This window comes from Trachymyrmex cornetzi, unplaced genomic scaffold (genome assembly GCF_001594075.2).
Source record: "Trachymyrmex cornetzi isolate Tcor2-1 unplaced genomic scaffold, Tcor1.1 scaffold37, whole genome shotgun sequence".
Taxonomy (NCBI): Eukaryota; Metazoa; Arthropoda; class Insecta; order Hymenoptera; family Formicidae; genus Trachymyrmex; species Trachymyrmex cornetzi.
Genome location: NW_017298429.1, coordinates 367,099 through 382,989, shown reverse-complemented (window position 1 = coordinate 382,989; position 15,891 = coordinate 367,099). Strand labels below are relative to the sequence as shown.

Here is a 15,891-nt window from a genome sequence, read left to right as displayed (position 1 = left end):
ATATTTACGATTCCGTTAGAGACATTGCTCTATTTTTCAGCAACAATATTTAACGGTATTTTCACTTGAACGAGTCGGGAGGGAAACATGCCGAGGGAAGTGCGTGTTCATCGGATGAACATCAGTCGAAGGGGCGGCTTCGTGGGACTCGAGGCCCAAGTCGGGGTCGTTTTTGCGAAGTCTGATAGCCGACAATTACGCGGTCACGGCGATTGGACGAGCCGTTTTCGCGGGAAGCATGGACCAATCGAAGCGCTGGATATATATTACCTTCTCTCTCTCTTCCTTTTCATCCCGCTTTCTCTCCCCGGATCTTTCTTCTCGCCTAGAGTACTACTCGGCGCACCGCAACGAGCACGTTTAGTCTAGTCAGAGCTGCACCTGTGGGTGAATCTGTAAGCGAATCCGCTATCTCGCTGTCAGTGTCCAGCAATCGATGAAAAGTGCAGAAAAACGCATTTTTTTTTTTACTTCCTTTCAATTACTTTTTTAATCATCTTTTCTCGATTTTTATATTCTACTTTCGAAGAAGGCGATCTCTAGTCAATGTGAGTGCAAAATTGTTGAAAAACAATTTTTTAAAGGAAATATTTAAAAGGATTTGAGTGTGAAAAAGCTGAAAGATTGAAAGTATGAGAAAAGATTTTGAGTGTATAAAGCAATGTGAAAATCTATCAAGATATTAAATCTGTTAAAGTAGCGTGTTGTACTAAATCACATAATTATGTGTATGAATTAACTTTGAGTGAAAGTGTGAAATTATAAGAAAATATCAATTGGAGATGTTGACTTTCTAAATATCTAATATAAATTAAACATGAAACGATAAATTATTAAAAGATATTGAGATAAATTGTTATTGCAAGATCTTTAATCGGTTAAATTTGATATATTATAATGATAGTATATCATAAATAAACGCTAGTGTATGTACAAGTATCGTTGATCTTAGTGAGTTCAATGAATTTTCTGAGATTCCTCACGATTCCCATGTCGTCTCGACAAAATATAAAAGCATAAAAAAATACACACTGTATAGAAAATAAAAATATCGAGATATAATCACGAGGCTGCATGGTGCGAAACGAGACATCACTTGACAGTGATGTCTTCATCATGGGTATTAAGCCAATGGCAGCGACAGCATCGACGACAACGCTTCGAGTGATCTAGACGATAACGTGATGATTAGCAGTTAAATGTTAATGAGTTTCCGCGATCAAACCGCGAACCAAAGAAGCGGAAGCGGTCGCATAGTTCAGGTAATTCTCGTTCCCTCTCTTGCTCGGCGGCTTTTTTCTCTTGCCAATTATTTGTTCAATACACAGACATCATCTGTCAAACGATGTTCGATAGTGATGGTAAACACGGAGAGTCGCTCTCGTATCTTTCGACCGTGTCGAAGAAACTTGATAAAAGCTCACCGGATAGCGACGGGTTCAGGGATAACGAGGATTTATTGTGCCTTGGATTGAATTGTACCTACGTTTATGAGAAAGCTGAGGAGTTCATTACGGGCCGTGAAAGGAACTCTCGGTGATCTTTTGTGATCTGTTCTCATTCTCATGGGATAAAAGAGCTAGATAAACACGATTCATCATGCATATCTCTTTAGAGAATTAATCTTAGCGTTTGCTTTAGCTCTCAATTTTTTCTATAATATGCAAAAAATAGTATGTACAATAAATGATACCACGCGCTTCAGTTGTAAAGTTAGCTTTCGCACAACGCGATATAAACTTTGATATCGTGATTCTGGAAATTGTACTAATACTGTTCCAATCTTTCTAATTCTGCTATGTAATTGTCACGTTTTCATTTCTAAAATGATTTTACGTATTATTTCTTATACGCTGAGAAAAAAAAGTTGTTAACTTGACTAAATGCGTTTAATTCGTAATGATTATTTAGTTCGAATATTTATATATTTAGATTAACAAAATCTTGTAATTCAAAATATGTTATTTGTTTGAATTAACAAATATTTAGTTGAGTTAACAAATATTTGCTCGACAGTCCGTGACCGCTACATTTAGTTGAATCAACTAATATTTTTTTGAAACAGCAACTTTTTTTTCTCAGTGTATAGTAGAGATAAAGTATCTGAAAGTTAATTTTTATGTAAAGACACATGGTAAAATTATTAAAAAGATTTATAATTATATAATCTTTCCCAAAAAGAGCTCTTGGCAATAGTCACGCCTATGTTAAAAGTTACGCGCGTGTCACCGACAGCCATTTAGCGGTGCACGTGCTCGTTGATCACATGCGTGCAAATTGGGTCATTCAACATTATCATCCGGATGCATATAAATGCATCAGCATACATATACTGAAATATGCATCACACCGGTGATATTGTTTCAATATTAATTTTATATCATATGAATTTTACATTAATTCAATAATGAATTTAATATCAATCTGTAATATGTTAGAGTTTATTATTAATGTAATATTAAATCAGAGATATATTAATTTTTAATAAAATATGCTTTGATATCAGTAATTTTATGCAATACTAGAATCTAGATTAGCGTCAGAAAATATCGCAGTATTCTTACCTACGAACAAGTCTTACTCGTCATATTCTCACTCGATCGCGGATTCAACTGACGTAATCGACATTTGAATCGCGCGAGATCGATAAATCTTAGCGCGGCGCGGCAGCCACGATTGCTCGTTCGCTTCCCATGGAGGAAAGGGTCTTCCATCGCATCGCCACGGCATTCCGCTGATACGAGTAAACGAGCAAATTCGTAGGTTGAGGTCCCCCCTACGGGCCCTACACCGCGTCCGATCGAATCCCATAAGTCACGGGACTCGAATACTGTGTTTAAGCAGAGAGCTTATTCTCTCGTCCATTATCTCCGTGCGTGTAAGGCCCCGAAATGTTTTTCGAGATCCTCGGCTTCGAAGGGAACGCGAAGTGATCGAGGCACGCAAATCACAATACATAGAAATTATCCTTGGTCTCGATCCAATATTTTATAATTTCTATTACAGTCTATTTTATTGAAAAAGTAAACAATTACGCATCTCATCTTTTATTCAAACGTACCTTTCTTGTTTCTTTTTATTTTTATACATTTATTACTTAATTTAATTATTGTTACATACAATATGACAATATTTATATAAAGTATACATACAAGATTAAAAATATTAATTTATTGTTTTATACATCTTGGAAGGAATTTATTCTCGCTTTTTAAAAATTTGTTTTTTTTTTAATCGGTTTTTTAAATCGAGTATTGTTTTGTGCTTTAGGGGATTTGAAAAGGCGACATTCTTGGAGTAGCGAGATCGACTATCAATTGGAGGAAACGGAAGCTGTGACTATTTCAAGGGAAGATCCCGTTCCATCGGTTAACGATAGAATCTCCTACAAGGTACCGTACAATATACAATCAATATAAAAAGACAATACAATATGTGTAAAAAGAATTTATTTTCAAACATTTTTAGAAGAACATTTAAAAATAAATTATTATGAATTGCTTAGGTATATAAAAATTTGCTTTCTATTCATATAATACAATTTATGGTAATCATCGTGCAGTGTTTGTATAATAATTTTTTAAACCATAATACATGCAATGTTAAACTTCACACATTTGCATCGATTTGCACACGTTATATACTCTTATTCTTATCTAATGAAAAAACATTAACGATAATTGTTTTTACAATGCTCGACACATTGCTGTTTTTATACATCATGGTCAAAAAATAAAAAATGCGATAGAAATAATATTTGAAATAATTATGCACATTGTAATACTCAGTTGTTAAACTAACATTATCATTTTTAGAATTCAAGTGATCAGTATTAACATTTGAAGATATTTATGTTTGTAATTTTTTAGCTGTGTATATGTATAGTAAAAACAGGAATGGGAAAGTTACTTTGTAAAAGTAATTAATTACAGTTACAGTTTTTCTATTTCAAAAAGTAGTCAATTACCGTTACAAGTTATTGACTCTGAAAAGTAATTCGTTACAGTTACAGTTACTGAAAAAGTAACTTTAAGTTATTTTTGTGTCATTTTTTTCATCGGAATTTTTACTAGTAGTATCGATACCATTAGGGCTATATTCAGAAACGTTATCCAATTGCCTTCGTGTATCGTTTTACCCTTGTTTTTCACCTAATATTAACCCTTACCATACCATCTACAATTTGATGCCTCATCCATACCATCAAGGGTCACTTCAAATCTCTTCGTTTTTTCACCTCTTCAAAATAATAAAAAAAATCTCTAAAGATTCACCAACATACTTTCAACTTTCTAGAATAAATATTGACTCTTTATTTTGGAAAATAATAAAATATAGTATAATTTATAATTACCGAAAGACTCAAAGAAACTTGCACGAACAGGAATCGCTCGGTCACTAGTTACCTATATTAGTACGGTAAGGGTTAAACAAGGATGATGCACGGGGTCAGAACAGTGCAGCCTAGGACAATTAAAAAAAAGACTGGCTTACATTTACATATACAATGTTTTTTGTAAAAAAAATTCTTTTTATATTCGACTAAAAGTTGCAAATAAATTCCAGCATTAATCCAAAATAGTCTACAACCGTTCATTGAGCGCTCTTGTATTTGATTGGCGGATTCTATTAGATCCCAAAATATAAACCAAACAGGTACAAGAGTTCATTGAACGCTTTAATTATATTTCTTTCTTCTGATTAATCAAATGTTTCGAAGTATTTGTAGCGCCAAGTGGACGCTACCACTAAATTGACAAATAAGTAAAATATATAAAATTACTATGAAAGTAACTATTAAATTAGTTACTAGTTACTTAAAAGATGTAACTAAGTTAAATTATAATTACAGATGGAAAGAAAGTAACGAAGTTAAATTACAGTTACTGAAAAAAAGTAACTCTAACTATAACTTCGTTACAAGTAACGAGTTACTTCCCATCCCTGAGTAAAAATGAATATCAGCTTAAAATTAATGCATGAATTGAGAAATTTATTTGCGCATGAGAAAGAAGCGACGACCGTAAATTTCCAATAGCGCGGTAAAACACGGTTAGAACCTCATGAGAACCCCACCAAATAATTCATCTCGACGACTCGCCATGCAAGTTAATTGAACGTCTATTCTATAAGATGTATTAATAATCCACTTTCTGAGCAAATAAAAAAATGGCTCTTCCAGTGAGCCGGCTCACTGGAGAATGAGAATCCAGTACTTACCCAGATCACTTTCGGAAGTGTTTTGATTGTTCTCCTCATGAAGCATAACTACTATGATAAAATTGAAATTTTTTTTTCAAAGAATTTGATGTAAAAGTTTTTAATATTTAATATTAAATAGAATTGAAGGAGAGATAAAAAAATATTGCGTATAATATCTGAATATTTACATTTCTCTATCATTATATAATTTTGAATTTAAATTATTTTTTACATATATTTAATTTATTCATACAATACATAATATTTTTTCAAGATATTAGTAAGTCTAGAAATCAGTAAAAAAATGCATAAGAAAACCATTTTTTTTCCACAAGAACATCTTTTTCTTAAAAGATATGGAAAATGTAAGGGAGATGTATCGCATCTTAGTTTCCTGCTTCAGCTTCGTTCCAAGCGGCTAGTCACGTTCTAGAAATGCAAGGATGCGACACGGCATTAATAAAAAAAATATTACACGACATTACATGGCATTACGTTATGTCTCATGAATAGTGATTATTAATTTAAAATATTGAAAGAGAACTACTTCAGAGTTTATCAGCACACTTAGAATGGCTAGAAAAAAAATTAAATGGTAGCAAGCGCTATAAGTGAAAATTCTAAAAATTATAATTATGTTCATTGTCTAGCCAACAAGCTAACATTATTTGTCATTTCGATGTCAGTATGTTTGCTGAGCAATGAACTGAATTAATTAATTTTTAGAGTTTTTATTTATAGCTTGCCACAGTTTAATTATTTTTTGGATGATTATACCTTGCGTTTTGTGTTGAAACAATTTTCAAAATTTTAATTAATAAAAAAAAGGTTTTTATTGAAAATAAGATTTTTAATCAATTTCATCGTATTATTTCTGCGTCTTCGTTATTAAATTATTGGGAAAAAATGTATTCTCCAGGAGCATGGCTGTTCGGTGCAGACGGTGGACCTGGTGGCGGACTGCCCGTTGCAGATCGTGACGGGTGACTCGAGATCGCCATCACTCTCGAGAGCGCCGACACCCTCCCCGACGTCCATCGCGTCGTCGACGAGCATGGGGCAACGCTCGAGTGCCTTGTTACGCCCCAGAATATCGTTAACTTGGGTCTTGCGTGGCCAACAACAATCTAACTTGGGTCCTGGACCCAATAACTATTCAACCATTAACGGCAATGGAGGTGAAAAATCATCTTTTTTTTCTATTATTTGTCATTTTTATTTTGAGACTAATATTGATAATACCTATGATATATCGACAGTCATGTTAAGATAAGAAACTTGCTTCAATTTATTATTATTATTTTTAACATAGAAATAAATGTTACAATATTATACTATCTTGTTATGTTATTAGTAAACTGTGAAATTATGCAAAATGTTTCTTTGAAAGGTACAAATAATGATCGAGACACTTTTTCGCGGGGCAGCAAGAGATCTTCGAGAAGAAGCGTTAAAAGTATCAAGGACAAAGACGCTGCTAGTAAGGAAAATATCGAGAACAAAGAAAGCATCGAAAAGCGCGAGAAAATTTTGCATAGGCTTCAAAAGATCGAAAGGATCGAGAAGGTAATTTTTAATCTTTATTTTGTAATACAGAATATAAATTTTCTTTTAAATAAACTCTCCCATTATCCTATATAAGTTGATTATTTTTGAATTTAACAAATACCTTTTACTGTTTTCGAATATTTCTTTTGAAGACTGTTGACAAAGAGACGATCGGTGAAAAGCAGTTGGATAGTCCTCTCGAGAGGCACTTTGACAAAGAATTTATCGGTCTCAAAAATACGAAAGAAAAGGAGAAAGTAAAGAGAGCCGTATCCGAGCCTTCCCTAGTATCTCGTGAATCAACGTCGACACCCAATGGACGAGAGAAGCACCGACATAGGCGGACCAAACGTTCGCACAAACCTAGACTACCCAGTAGATTCGGCTATGAGATCGCCGATCTCGACGCGTTTCTAACTAAGGTGCTTCTTATCTTTTATTTTTTATCTCCTACAATTCTATAACTTTTTTATTCTTTATAGAACTAATATCTTGTATTTATACCTATAGTATAATTTACAATTGCAATCATAGGCATCTATAGAAAGACCAGCGAACATCCCAGTTGTCCTGTCTTTCCCATCGGTATTATATCAGACTCAAGGCGGTATACAGGATGAAATGGCTCTTCCTCTTGGTACAGTTGTGAATGCCGTCTTCAAAAATCAAACCTGGCTGTATGTGCAAACACCTCACGGACAGGAGGGTTACGTCGGCTACGCTGCCTGTTTACCCTTAGGGATCTTACCGCAACCTACACGAGGACCATGCTGGGAAGATTCTACTGATGTTTTTCCTCGGCCATTAGGTATAAATGGAATATTCCTATAAAACTATAAAATAAGTCCTGTAATGTGTTGAGAAATAAAGTAATTAGTTAAGTCCTGTAATGTGTTGAGAAATAAAGTAATTAGAATAATTGAAAAAAAAATAAATATTTTATCAATAATATAATTTCTTTAGATATAAATTAATTTTGATACATTTCAATTATAATTTAATAAAATCTTTAATTAAACCTTCCCTCCTCGTATCTCTATTAAGCAAATTTTTAACTTGCCTTTGCTATCTAATGAATTAATTTAATTTTGTTCTGTTTGTAATTTTCTTTCAAATAGACACAAAATATTTTTTCATCGAACTAAATTTTTTTAACCGTTTGTTTTCTTCAGGAAATATGACAGACATGGAGAAGCTGCGCGATACTAGATCTGAGTGCGGGGCAAGTCGTGGACGCAGCGGCAGAATGAGGCGAGGACCAAGAGACGCGGTATCGGCATGCGGTGAACGGAGTGTCGATCGGTTGTATCTGAGAGCAGCAGCAAACGCGCGCATCAAAGGCTCGCGGTATACACTCCTGGTGATTAGGAATGATTACGAGGCGCATGCCGCAAACGCTTTGACGGTCTCGAAAGGTGATGTGGTCGCTTTGCTAAGCGATCACACGAACGACTGGTTCTGGGTGCGTTCCAGGGATGGCAGAGAAGGATTTATCCCCGCGGTTATCGCCGGTCACGGTTTTCTCTGATCCCTTTTAATCAGAGGGATGCTTATTTAATGTCAACATATCCTTGTTTACGAAATTCGCGAAGAATGATATCGCACTCTCGAAGCAATGTTCTTGTAAATACTGCCAAATTTACTTGAGTAGAATCGGATTAATCTATTAACAGTCATTTTGTAATTATGTCATGAAGAATTTTTGTTTCATTTTTTAAATAATTGTATTTTATAAATAAAAGAATTCTCTCTCTCTCTCTCTCTCTCTCTCTCTCTCTCTGTCTCTGTCTCTCTAGTTTCACAAATGTGATATTACAAATTCAGTATTTATTAAAGAAATATTAATTTTAATTAAAAATATATTCTTTTTTTATTTAATATTATATATAAATTTTTTAAATTTATAAATGAAAGGCAGAAAAAACGAGTGTGCAAAGATTTGTTATTTTGTGTATAATACTTGGCAATCGTGAAAAAGGTTGCCAAAATTCTTCGGCAAATACAATAGATAAACTTTCATGTTTATTCTATATTTTCCTAAGGAAGGAAAAAAAGACAATATAAAAAGTATAATTATAAGGATAATTATATAAATGCATGTATATCTATTTTTGCATTTCATTGCGCAAATATCGCTTGTATATTTGTACAAAAGAATCATATCGTATAAAAAATGTATACTTTATTAATATATTTATTTAAAAAAACTGCAAATTAATTATATTTAATTCGTTCATCCAAACTATTTGAAAAAATCCTTATTGGAAAATTAAATTCCTATTTTGTAATACGAAATTTCGATAATTATTCCTAATAATTCCTAATAATTATTACGCAAACTTGAGCATCATTTCGCGGTAATTGTAGTTTGTACTAATGTCAATGCAATTTGAAGAGCCAGCCATGCTGAGCACTTTATGTGGTGTTTCTTGATGTATCACGCTATAGACTGTGAGACTCGAGGTGGGAACTTTGGCTAGAATGTCGCCTTGATATGTCATATGATGAACATGGTCGGTCGTACCCCCAGCGATCACGCGTTCTTCGTAGATCTCTGCTACATGGATTCCTTGATCAGCCAAATCAAAAATTGTCGCTACCTCCATCGTTCGCACATGCCACAATGATAAACTGGGCCCACCGCCACACAGCTAGAAATATTATAATCAGAATATAATTAAAAATTAATTTAGATGCAATTCATTTCCTTTTCATTATTTAATATCCTTTCTTTCTGATAAATATTCTGATAATATATCATTGTTATCGTTACTTACCAACCAGTCTTCTGTGAAATCAACAGCGCCAATCCATTTTCCAAGTCGTGGTCGAGCGACTTTGTCTATTAAATGAGGCGTTAATATATTAGTGTTCTCCCTTTTGCGCAAATCCCATAATCTCACAGAACCATCCTCGCTACAGGATGCAAGCTGATTATCCCTAAAATTCACAGAAATCTAAATTATAATAAATCTAAATAATAACCAGCCTAACTTTTGTACAATGTAGTTCTCATAGTCAGATCAAACATAATTACATCATGGCAAGGCAGTGTATGTAATCAGTATGGCCCTGCATACTTCTCAGAATCTTCCTGCTCTCTAAGTTTATGACATAAATGTTATTATCACCACAGCCAACATACAGTAAATTATTCATTTTTGAATACACCATGCAATTTATGTCTGGCTTATCGTAACTGTCTCTGAAAGGAAATATATATTTTATTTTTTTATTCTAAAAGATGAATATGCAAAGTTTATAATTTACAATTCTAAATGTCACAATTTTTAATACAATTTATTTTAATGACACTTACTTATTAGCAGGAATTTGTATATTCCATGATACTTTACTCTTAGGAGCCTTATTCGATGTAACTATCTTCCAGTCCCATCCCGATATTTCACCACGTGTTCCTGTCACAAGAAAATTCTCCACAGAGAGCATACATGCAACTTCCTGATCGGGATGTGCAGCAAAGCGATAACTAGGTCCTTGTAACTCATTCTCCTTGTTGGGCCCTAAGGCCTTTGACAGACTATTTGAAAATTTAGAAATCATTAAATTAAGTAATTTAAAAATAAACTGTTTGCCTGATTTCAAAGACTAAGGCCCGGTTTCACAATATATGGTTATTTAAAGATTAAAGGTAACCAAGAAATTCATGAATGAATTTCATTGATGAACCTGTTGGTAACATTTAATCTATAAGTAACCATATATTGTGAAAACGGGCTTAAGTAGTATGTACACATCTTAACTGTTTTCAACTTTTTGCAGAGAATTGCATGATTATTGCAACAATATACGTTAGATACACTGGAAACAAAATTCCTCATTCAAAAATTTCCTTACTCAAATATTGAGATGTCCCCATAAATATTGCCAGCCAGAAGATAATTTCCATCGGGTGAAAATGTTTGTGACAGCACAGTGTTGTAAAGTAACTTCTTGTCAGTCGATTCTATCATTTTCTGCACAGTTTATAACATATACACAATCAATCGTTTTCCTCTCTAATATTTTATCATAATGCTATCAACTTGAAAGTTTTTTTACACAAGTCTTGCAAACAAGATTATCGGATAATTAACGTGCAACAAAGTCGAATGTTTATCAAAGTATTTTTAGGTTAGGGTTAGAGGCTAGATTAGGTTAGGGGAAACATCACAGAGCTTTAGAAGCTTACCGTTTTTGAAAATTAAAGAAATATTTAATGATATTTAATGATAAATGTTCGCTTTAAAAGGGGAGATTTAGCTACGAGCAAAAAAGGCTGAAAATGCATTGAACACGATCCACGAAGTTTTTATATCAATTTCTTTAAGCTTGATTGTTTACAACATCATACAGTAAATGCAAAACGATTATGACGTACTTTATGCGCTAAACAAAAAGTAATTATAAAGAAAAGAATTTCTACGTTGATAACGCGTTGATAAATGATAACACGATTGCAAAAACTGTGATAACCTCGTCATATTCCGCGCGATTTCGCACTGATCATGTGACCGCCGTTTCGTGAACGTCAGCGAACTGAGCGAACGTTCCAGTCAGTCAATCTTGTTATAGTCAAATATATATGCCCAAAATTCCGAATCTCTTTCTCTCGGCACCGGTCCCAGGTTCAGTTGAGTTCAGTCAAATTCAGAGTTCGACATCATCTGAGGTTAGCTCTTGTTCTTCACATTTAGAAAGCGAAGGATTATATTCCAAATGGCACAAACCACAAGACTGCTCGTGACAACTGGCAATTTCCTAAAAAGTGCCTGCAATCCCTTCTCCATGGCTGCGAGATCCTCCAGGTAAGTTTTCGCCGTTCGATCGTCTGAAACGAATGACCTTTCGACCTTCGTAAAATTACCCAGATGCATGCTTTTTTCATTGAGGATATGATTGTATTACCATTGTATGTCTATTGAAATTGAAGTCTTAATTTTATTCTATGGCTTATCTATTTTAATCAAAATTTCGAGATATATACAGTCATAAAATTGCAGAAAAGTATTAAGAATCAGCACAGCGAGAAGATCAATTAATTTAATTATGTAATTGAAAATATTTGAACATGTATCTACTTTATGTACATATAGAAATTCATAAAAGAGCGAAAGAAAAAGTGCAGGAAAAAACATCTTTTAATTGAATTAATTAATAATAAATGATAAATTATCATCTATAAATTCAAATTTCTATAATCCTGTTGTTTTTTAACTTACATCGCCCTTGAAAGATAAGGTGCATTCCATTTCACTCATGATATGCGTAATGCATCATTTATCATTGTTGTTCATCGAATGTTAAACAAAGATAAATGATGTATCATGCATATCATGCATGAAACGAAATGTATCCCTAATATCTTATCTTCTTAATATAAAATCAAATAAACTACATGATAATAGCAATTTGTTTAAAACACATATGTTACAGTTCATGGTGGTCTCATGTTGAAATGGGACCACCAGATGCTATTCTGGGAGTCACGGAGGCATACAAGAGAGATCAAAATCCAAAGAAAATCAATTTGGGTGCTGGTGCTTATAGAGATGACAATGGCAAACCGTATGTTCTTCCAAGTGTTCGGAAGGTTAGTTATTTTATAAATAAAATATCAATTTTAGAAGAAAAAATCAATATTATATATAGATATAATGATAAAATTGTGTAGATAATTATTATATAATATTAATGAATGTAGAAAATTATTACATATAATAAGTATAATATAATAGGTATACAATTTTATTTATTATAAAATATAATACAAAATATATTTTGGATTAAATAACAGGCAGAAGAGAAAATACGAATTAAAGAAATGGACAAGGAATACTCCACAATTGCTGGCAATATCGAGTTTTGCCAGCATAGTATTAATCTAGCTCTTGGAGATGGAAATGAAGTTGTCCCAAATGGATTGGTAAATATTATAATGACAATAATATGTAAAGTTTTTTCTTAATAAAAACAGATTTTTCTTTTTAGAACGCAACAGTCCAAGGAATTTCCGGTACTGGTTCTCTCTTTGTTGGAGCACAATTTCTATCTCATTATTTTCCTGGCAATAAGGAAATTTATTTACCAACTCCTTCATGGGGGAATCACAATCCTCTATTTAAACTTGCCGGGCTTACAGTCAAATCTTATCGCTATTATGATCCAAAAACGTGTGGTTTAGATTTTAAAGGAGTAATGGAAGATTTATCTGTTAGTACAAGATTCTTTCAATAAAAGGAATAACTATTACTGTAAATATTAATGCATGCATTGGTAAAAAATATCTAAAAGATAAATATTAATCATAAAATTTTATATCGAATTCTTTAAAACTATAACACCTAACGTTTATATACTAATGTAAATGTTTTCTAAATATTAATAATGTGATTTCTAACAAATATGAATAATAATTTCAATTGGGTAGACATTTTATGAGACATATTGCTCATAAAATCAATACATACAGCATTACATGAATTAACATTAATAATTCTGAAAGAATTAATATTTTATCATACTAATGATGTTATCTGTGAATAGAATATTCCTGAGAAATCAATTATTCTCCTACATGCATGTGCTCATAATCCTACTGGTGTCGATCCCAAACCGGAACAATGGGGAGAATTGTCTACTCTGATTAAGAAGAAAAATTTGTTCCCGTTTTTTGATATGGCATATCAGGGCTTTGCCTCAGGTATTTTTAAATGTAATTTATAATAGTATATCTATTACTATACCTTACAATACCTTATAATGTTAATACTAGTGTACTCTAACATTTTTTACAACTTTACTTATTTTATTTTTCTGTAGGAGATCTTACAAAAGATGCTTATGCAGTTAGACTATTTATTAAGGAAGGTCACAAAATTGCTTTAGCCCAATCTTATGCAAAGAATATGGGTCTTTATGGTATGTACAAATAAAAATATACTATATGTATAAATAAAAATTGTATGTATATATATATATATAAGTTAAAAATATTAATTTTTCTTTTATTTCTTTTAGGTGAACGTGTTGGATCGTTCAGTCTAGTGACGTCTAGTAAAGACGAGGCTGCACGCACTTTGTCACAACTAAAGATTCTGATTAGGCCCATGTATTCGAACCCACCCATTTATGGAGCTCGTATAGTTAATGAAATCCTCGGCGCTCCTGAACTGCGAAAGGAGTGGCTACACGATGTAAAGGGTATGGCCGATCGCATCATTTCGGTTCGCACAAAGTTGCGTGATAATCTGAAAAAGAACGGTAGTACCCGTGACTGGTCTCACATCACCGATCAAATTGGGATGTTCTGTTATACTGGTCTAAAGCCGAACGAGGTAATCTTTTTTCCTATATTAATACCTAAATATACTTATGTAATAATGTTTTTTAAATAAGAAAATCAAAATAAGTTACAAAAATAATTATAGTATCATTATGATTAATTATCGGTTTTTATTGTTGATTTGCTAACAGGTAGAAAAACTTACAAAGGACTTTAGCATTTACTTGACTAAGGATGGCCGCATTTCCATGGCTGGTGTGACATCGAAAAATGTAGAATACTTGGCACATGCAATGCACGAAGTTACCAAGTAACTTTTGCTACTAATTTGACAATTAAATATACTATCATTTCACCTGAAACCGCCCTGCCAATAGATCATGATAATATATAGCGCTCACAATCTATTTTATTGTATACAAACTGAGCAACTGGAAGTAACAATTTTGATCAAGATAGAAAAATATATAGAAAACCACATAGCACGGATATGAAATGAATCTTTTTTAAGTTTATACAGTCAATATTCATTTTGATTTATATATGGTAAATATACCAAACATCCATTCGATTTTTAAATATTTGCGAATAACAATCTGCTGTTGTGCAAAGTAACATCTTGTACAACAGTAAATAATTGGATATCAATTATACACAGTTTGATATATATATTTGTCTGTATTATTAATGTATACATTTAAATTAAAGAATTATTTTTTTATTTTTATAATAGTTTAGATATTTTAATATCAATGATAAGTATATATATTTTGACATTTGTCTTTAAAAAATTTTTTGTATTATATATCTGCGCTGTATGGAGATGAAATAATTGTATTTTATATAATTCGTATTATAATGCGAATATTATAATGTGAAATGCGAGTGAATAGTACGAATTGTGAACATTCAAATGTTGAACATTAATCGCAGCTGTGTATATTAGATTCCAGTAGAAAATGCTCGTTTTGTGCAATCCATTTTTATATCTAACTTTTAATTTAAAATTTTTTATTCTAAGAACATTGAGATCGAACATTTCCTCTATTCTAAATTCTTTTTGCGAGAGATGTCCATATTTAATTGTGAATGATACAAAAGTGTCTCATTCTTTTTCATTCTAACATTTGTGAGAAAGATAGGAAACAATGTGATATATGAGATAGCACAAAGTTTAAGTAAAATTAATAGACTTAGAATAGAGGAAAATTTTTAGAATAAAAGAATTGAACTGTGTTTTATATTATCACCATTTATAAGCATCTGAAAAGCTTTATTAAAGATACCAAGTTTCTTGTAAAGTTCATATTGTAAAGAATATAGTATATATAAAGATCGTGTTAATATTTTCCTCACTTACTGTCTTATTTTTCTGCAATTTAAACATGATTACATTTAAAAAAAAATGCAAGTTTACTGTAATTGTATACTTCGTTTTTTACACTATTATGTATATATATATATATATATATATATCTTTATAATGTATATATTTTTTTTCTACATATTTTGTGCATAAAGTAGTGAAGTAAGATTATTGAATAATGAAGGTTTTATATTTCGCGATCAAGAAGGAAGTAAAATATTTTATATGTACATATGTACAACCCTAGTAGTAGAATTATTGGCACAATATTAGCTCAGTACCTGATCCTATAATTTTTATGAGTCATTTACAATGGAAGTAATATTGGAAATAATAACGGAAGTAGTAAGTAATAAACCTGTTACGTCCTGCCCTTTCTCCGTAAGAATATAACTTTGCTTTTTTTATTTATTTTATTTTGTCTTTTCGTTTCGTGCTGAATTATTTTCATTATTTAATTTCGCATCGTCTATCTAAGGTATTTCCATTG

General features: G+C 32.2%; 3 protein-coding genes across 5 annotated transcripts in view; 2 read left to right on the top strand and 1 right to left on the bottom strand.

The window, feature by feature from the left end:
- Nucleotides 1-8,401, top strand: part of LOC108763614 (uncharacterized) — a 29,369-nt gene extending 20,968 nt beyond the window's left edge. Inside the window, exons 1-7 of one of the 3 annotated variants that reach the window (XM_018511392.1) lie at nucleotides 1,196-1,262; nucleotides 3,271-3,392; nucleotides 6,122-6,380; nucleotides 6,593-6,768; nucleotides 6,903-7,172; nucleotides 7,285-7,558; nucleotides 7,923-8,401. In XM_018511392.1, coding sequence (XP_018366894.1) covers nucleotides 6,257-6,380; nucleotides 6,593-6,768; nucleotides 6,903-7,172; nucleotides 7,285-7,558; nucleotides 7,923-8,278 — 1,200 coding nt within the window. In that variant the 5' untranslated portion in view covers nucleotides 1,196-1,262; nucleotides 3,271-3,392; nucleotides 6,122-6,256 and the 3' untranslated portion in view covers nucleotides 8,279-8,401. Of the gene's footprint in view, nucleotides 1-1,195; nucleotides 1,263-1,465; nucleotides 1,537-3,270; nucleotides 3,393-6,121; nucleotides 6,381-6,592; nucleotides 6,769-6,902; nucleotides 7,173-7,284; nucleotides 7,559-7,922 lie in introns of those variants that run through there. The other 2 variants (XM_018511390.1, XM_018511391.1) reach the window with 2 other exon arrangements.
- Nucleotides 8,402-8,986: 585 nt separating this feature from the next.
- On the bottom strand, nucleotides 8,987-10,928 carry thoc6 (THO complex subunit 6). Its single transcript, XM_018511352.1, has 5 exons — nucleotides 10,609-10,928; nucleotides 10,070-10,291; nucleotides 9,788-9,955; nucleotides 9,528-9,690; nucleotides 8,987-9,401 (listed from the first exon to the last, which is right to left on the bottom strand). The coding sequence occupies exons 1-5, from the start codon at nucleotides 10,722-10,724 to the stop codon at nucleotides 9,081-9,083; spliced, it is 990 nt and encodes a 329-aa protein (XP_018366854.1). The 5' UTR covers nucleotides 10,725-10,928; the 3' UTR covers nucleotides 8,987-9,080.
- Nucleotides 10,929-11,152: 224 nt separating this feature from the next.
- On the top strand, nucleotides 11,153-14,626 carry Got2 (glutamate oxaloacetate transaminase 2). Its single transcript, XM_018511351.1, has 8 exons — nucleotides 11,153-11,558; nucleotides 12,187-12,343; nucleotides 12,548-12,676; nucleotides 12,742-12,963; nucleotides 13,297-13,453; nucleotides 13,573-13,671; nucleotides 13,771-14,087; nucleotides 14,227-14,626. Exons 1-8 carry the CDS (start codon nucleotides 11,470-11,472, stop codon nucleotides 14,347-14,349), a joined length of 1,293 nt encoding a protein of 430 aa, XP_018366853.1. The 5' UTR covers nucleotides 11,153-11,469; the 3' UTR covers nucleotides 14,350-14,626.
- The last annotated feature ends 1,265 nt before the right edge of the window (nucleotides 14,627-15,891 follow it).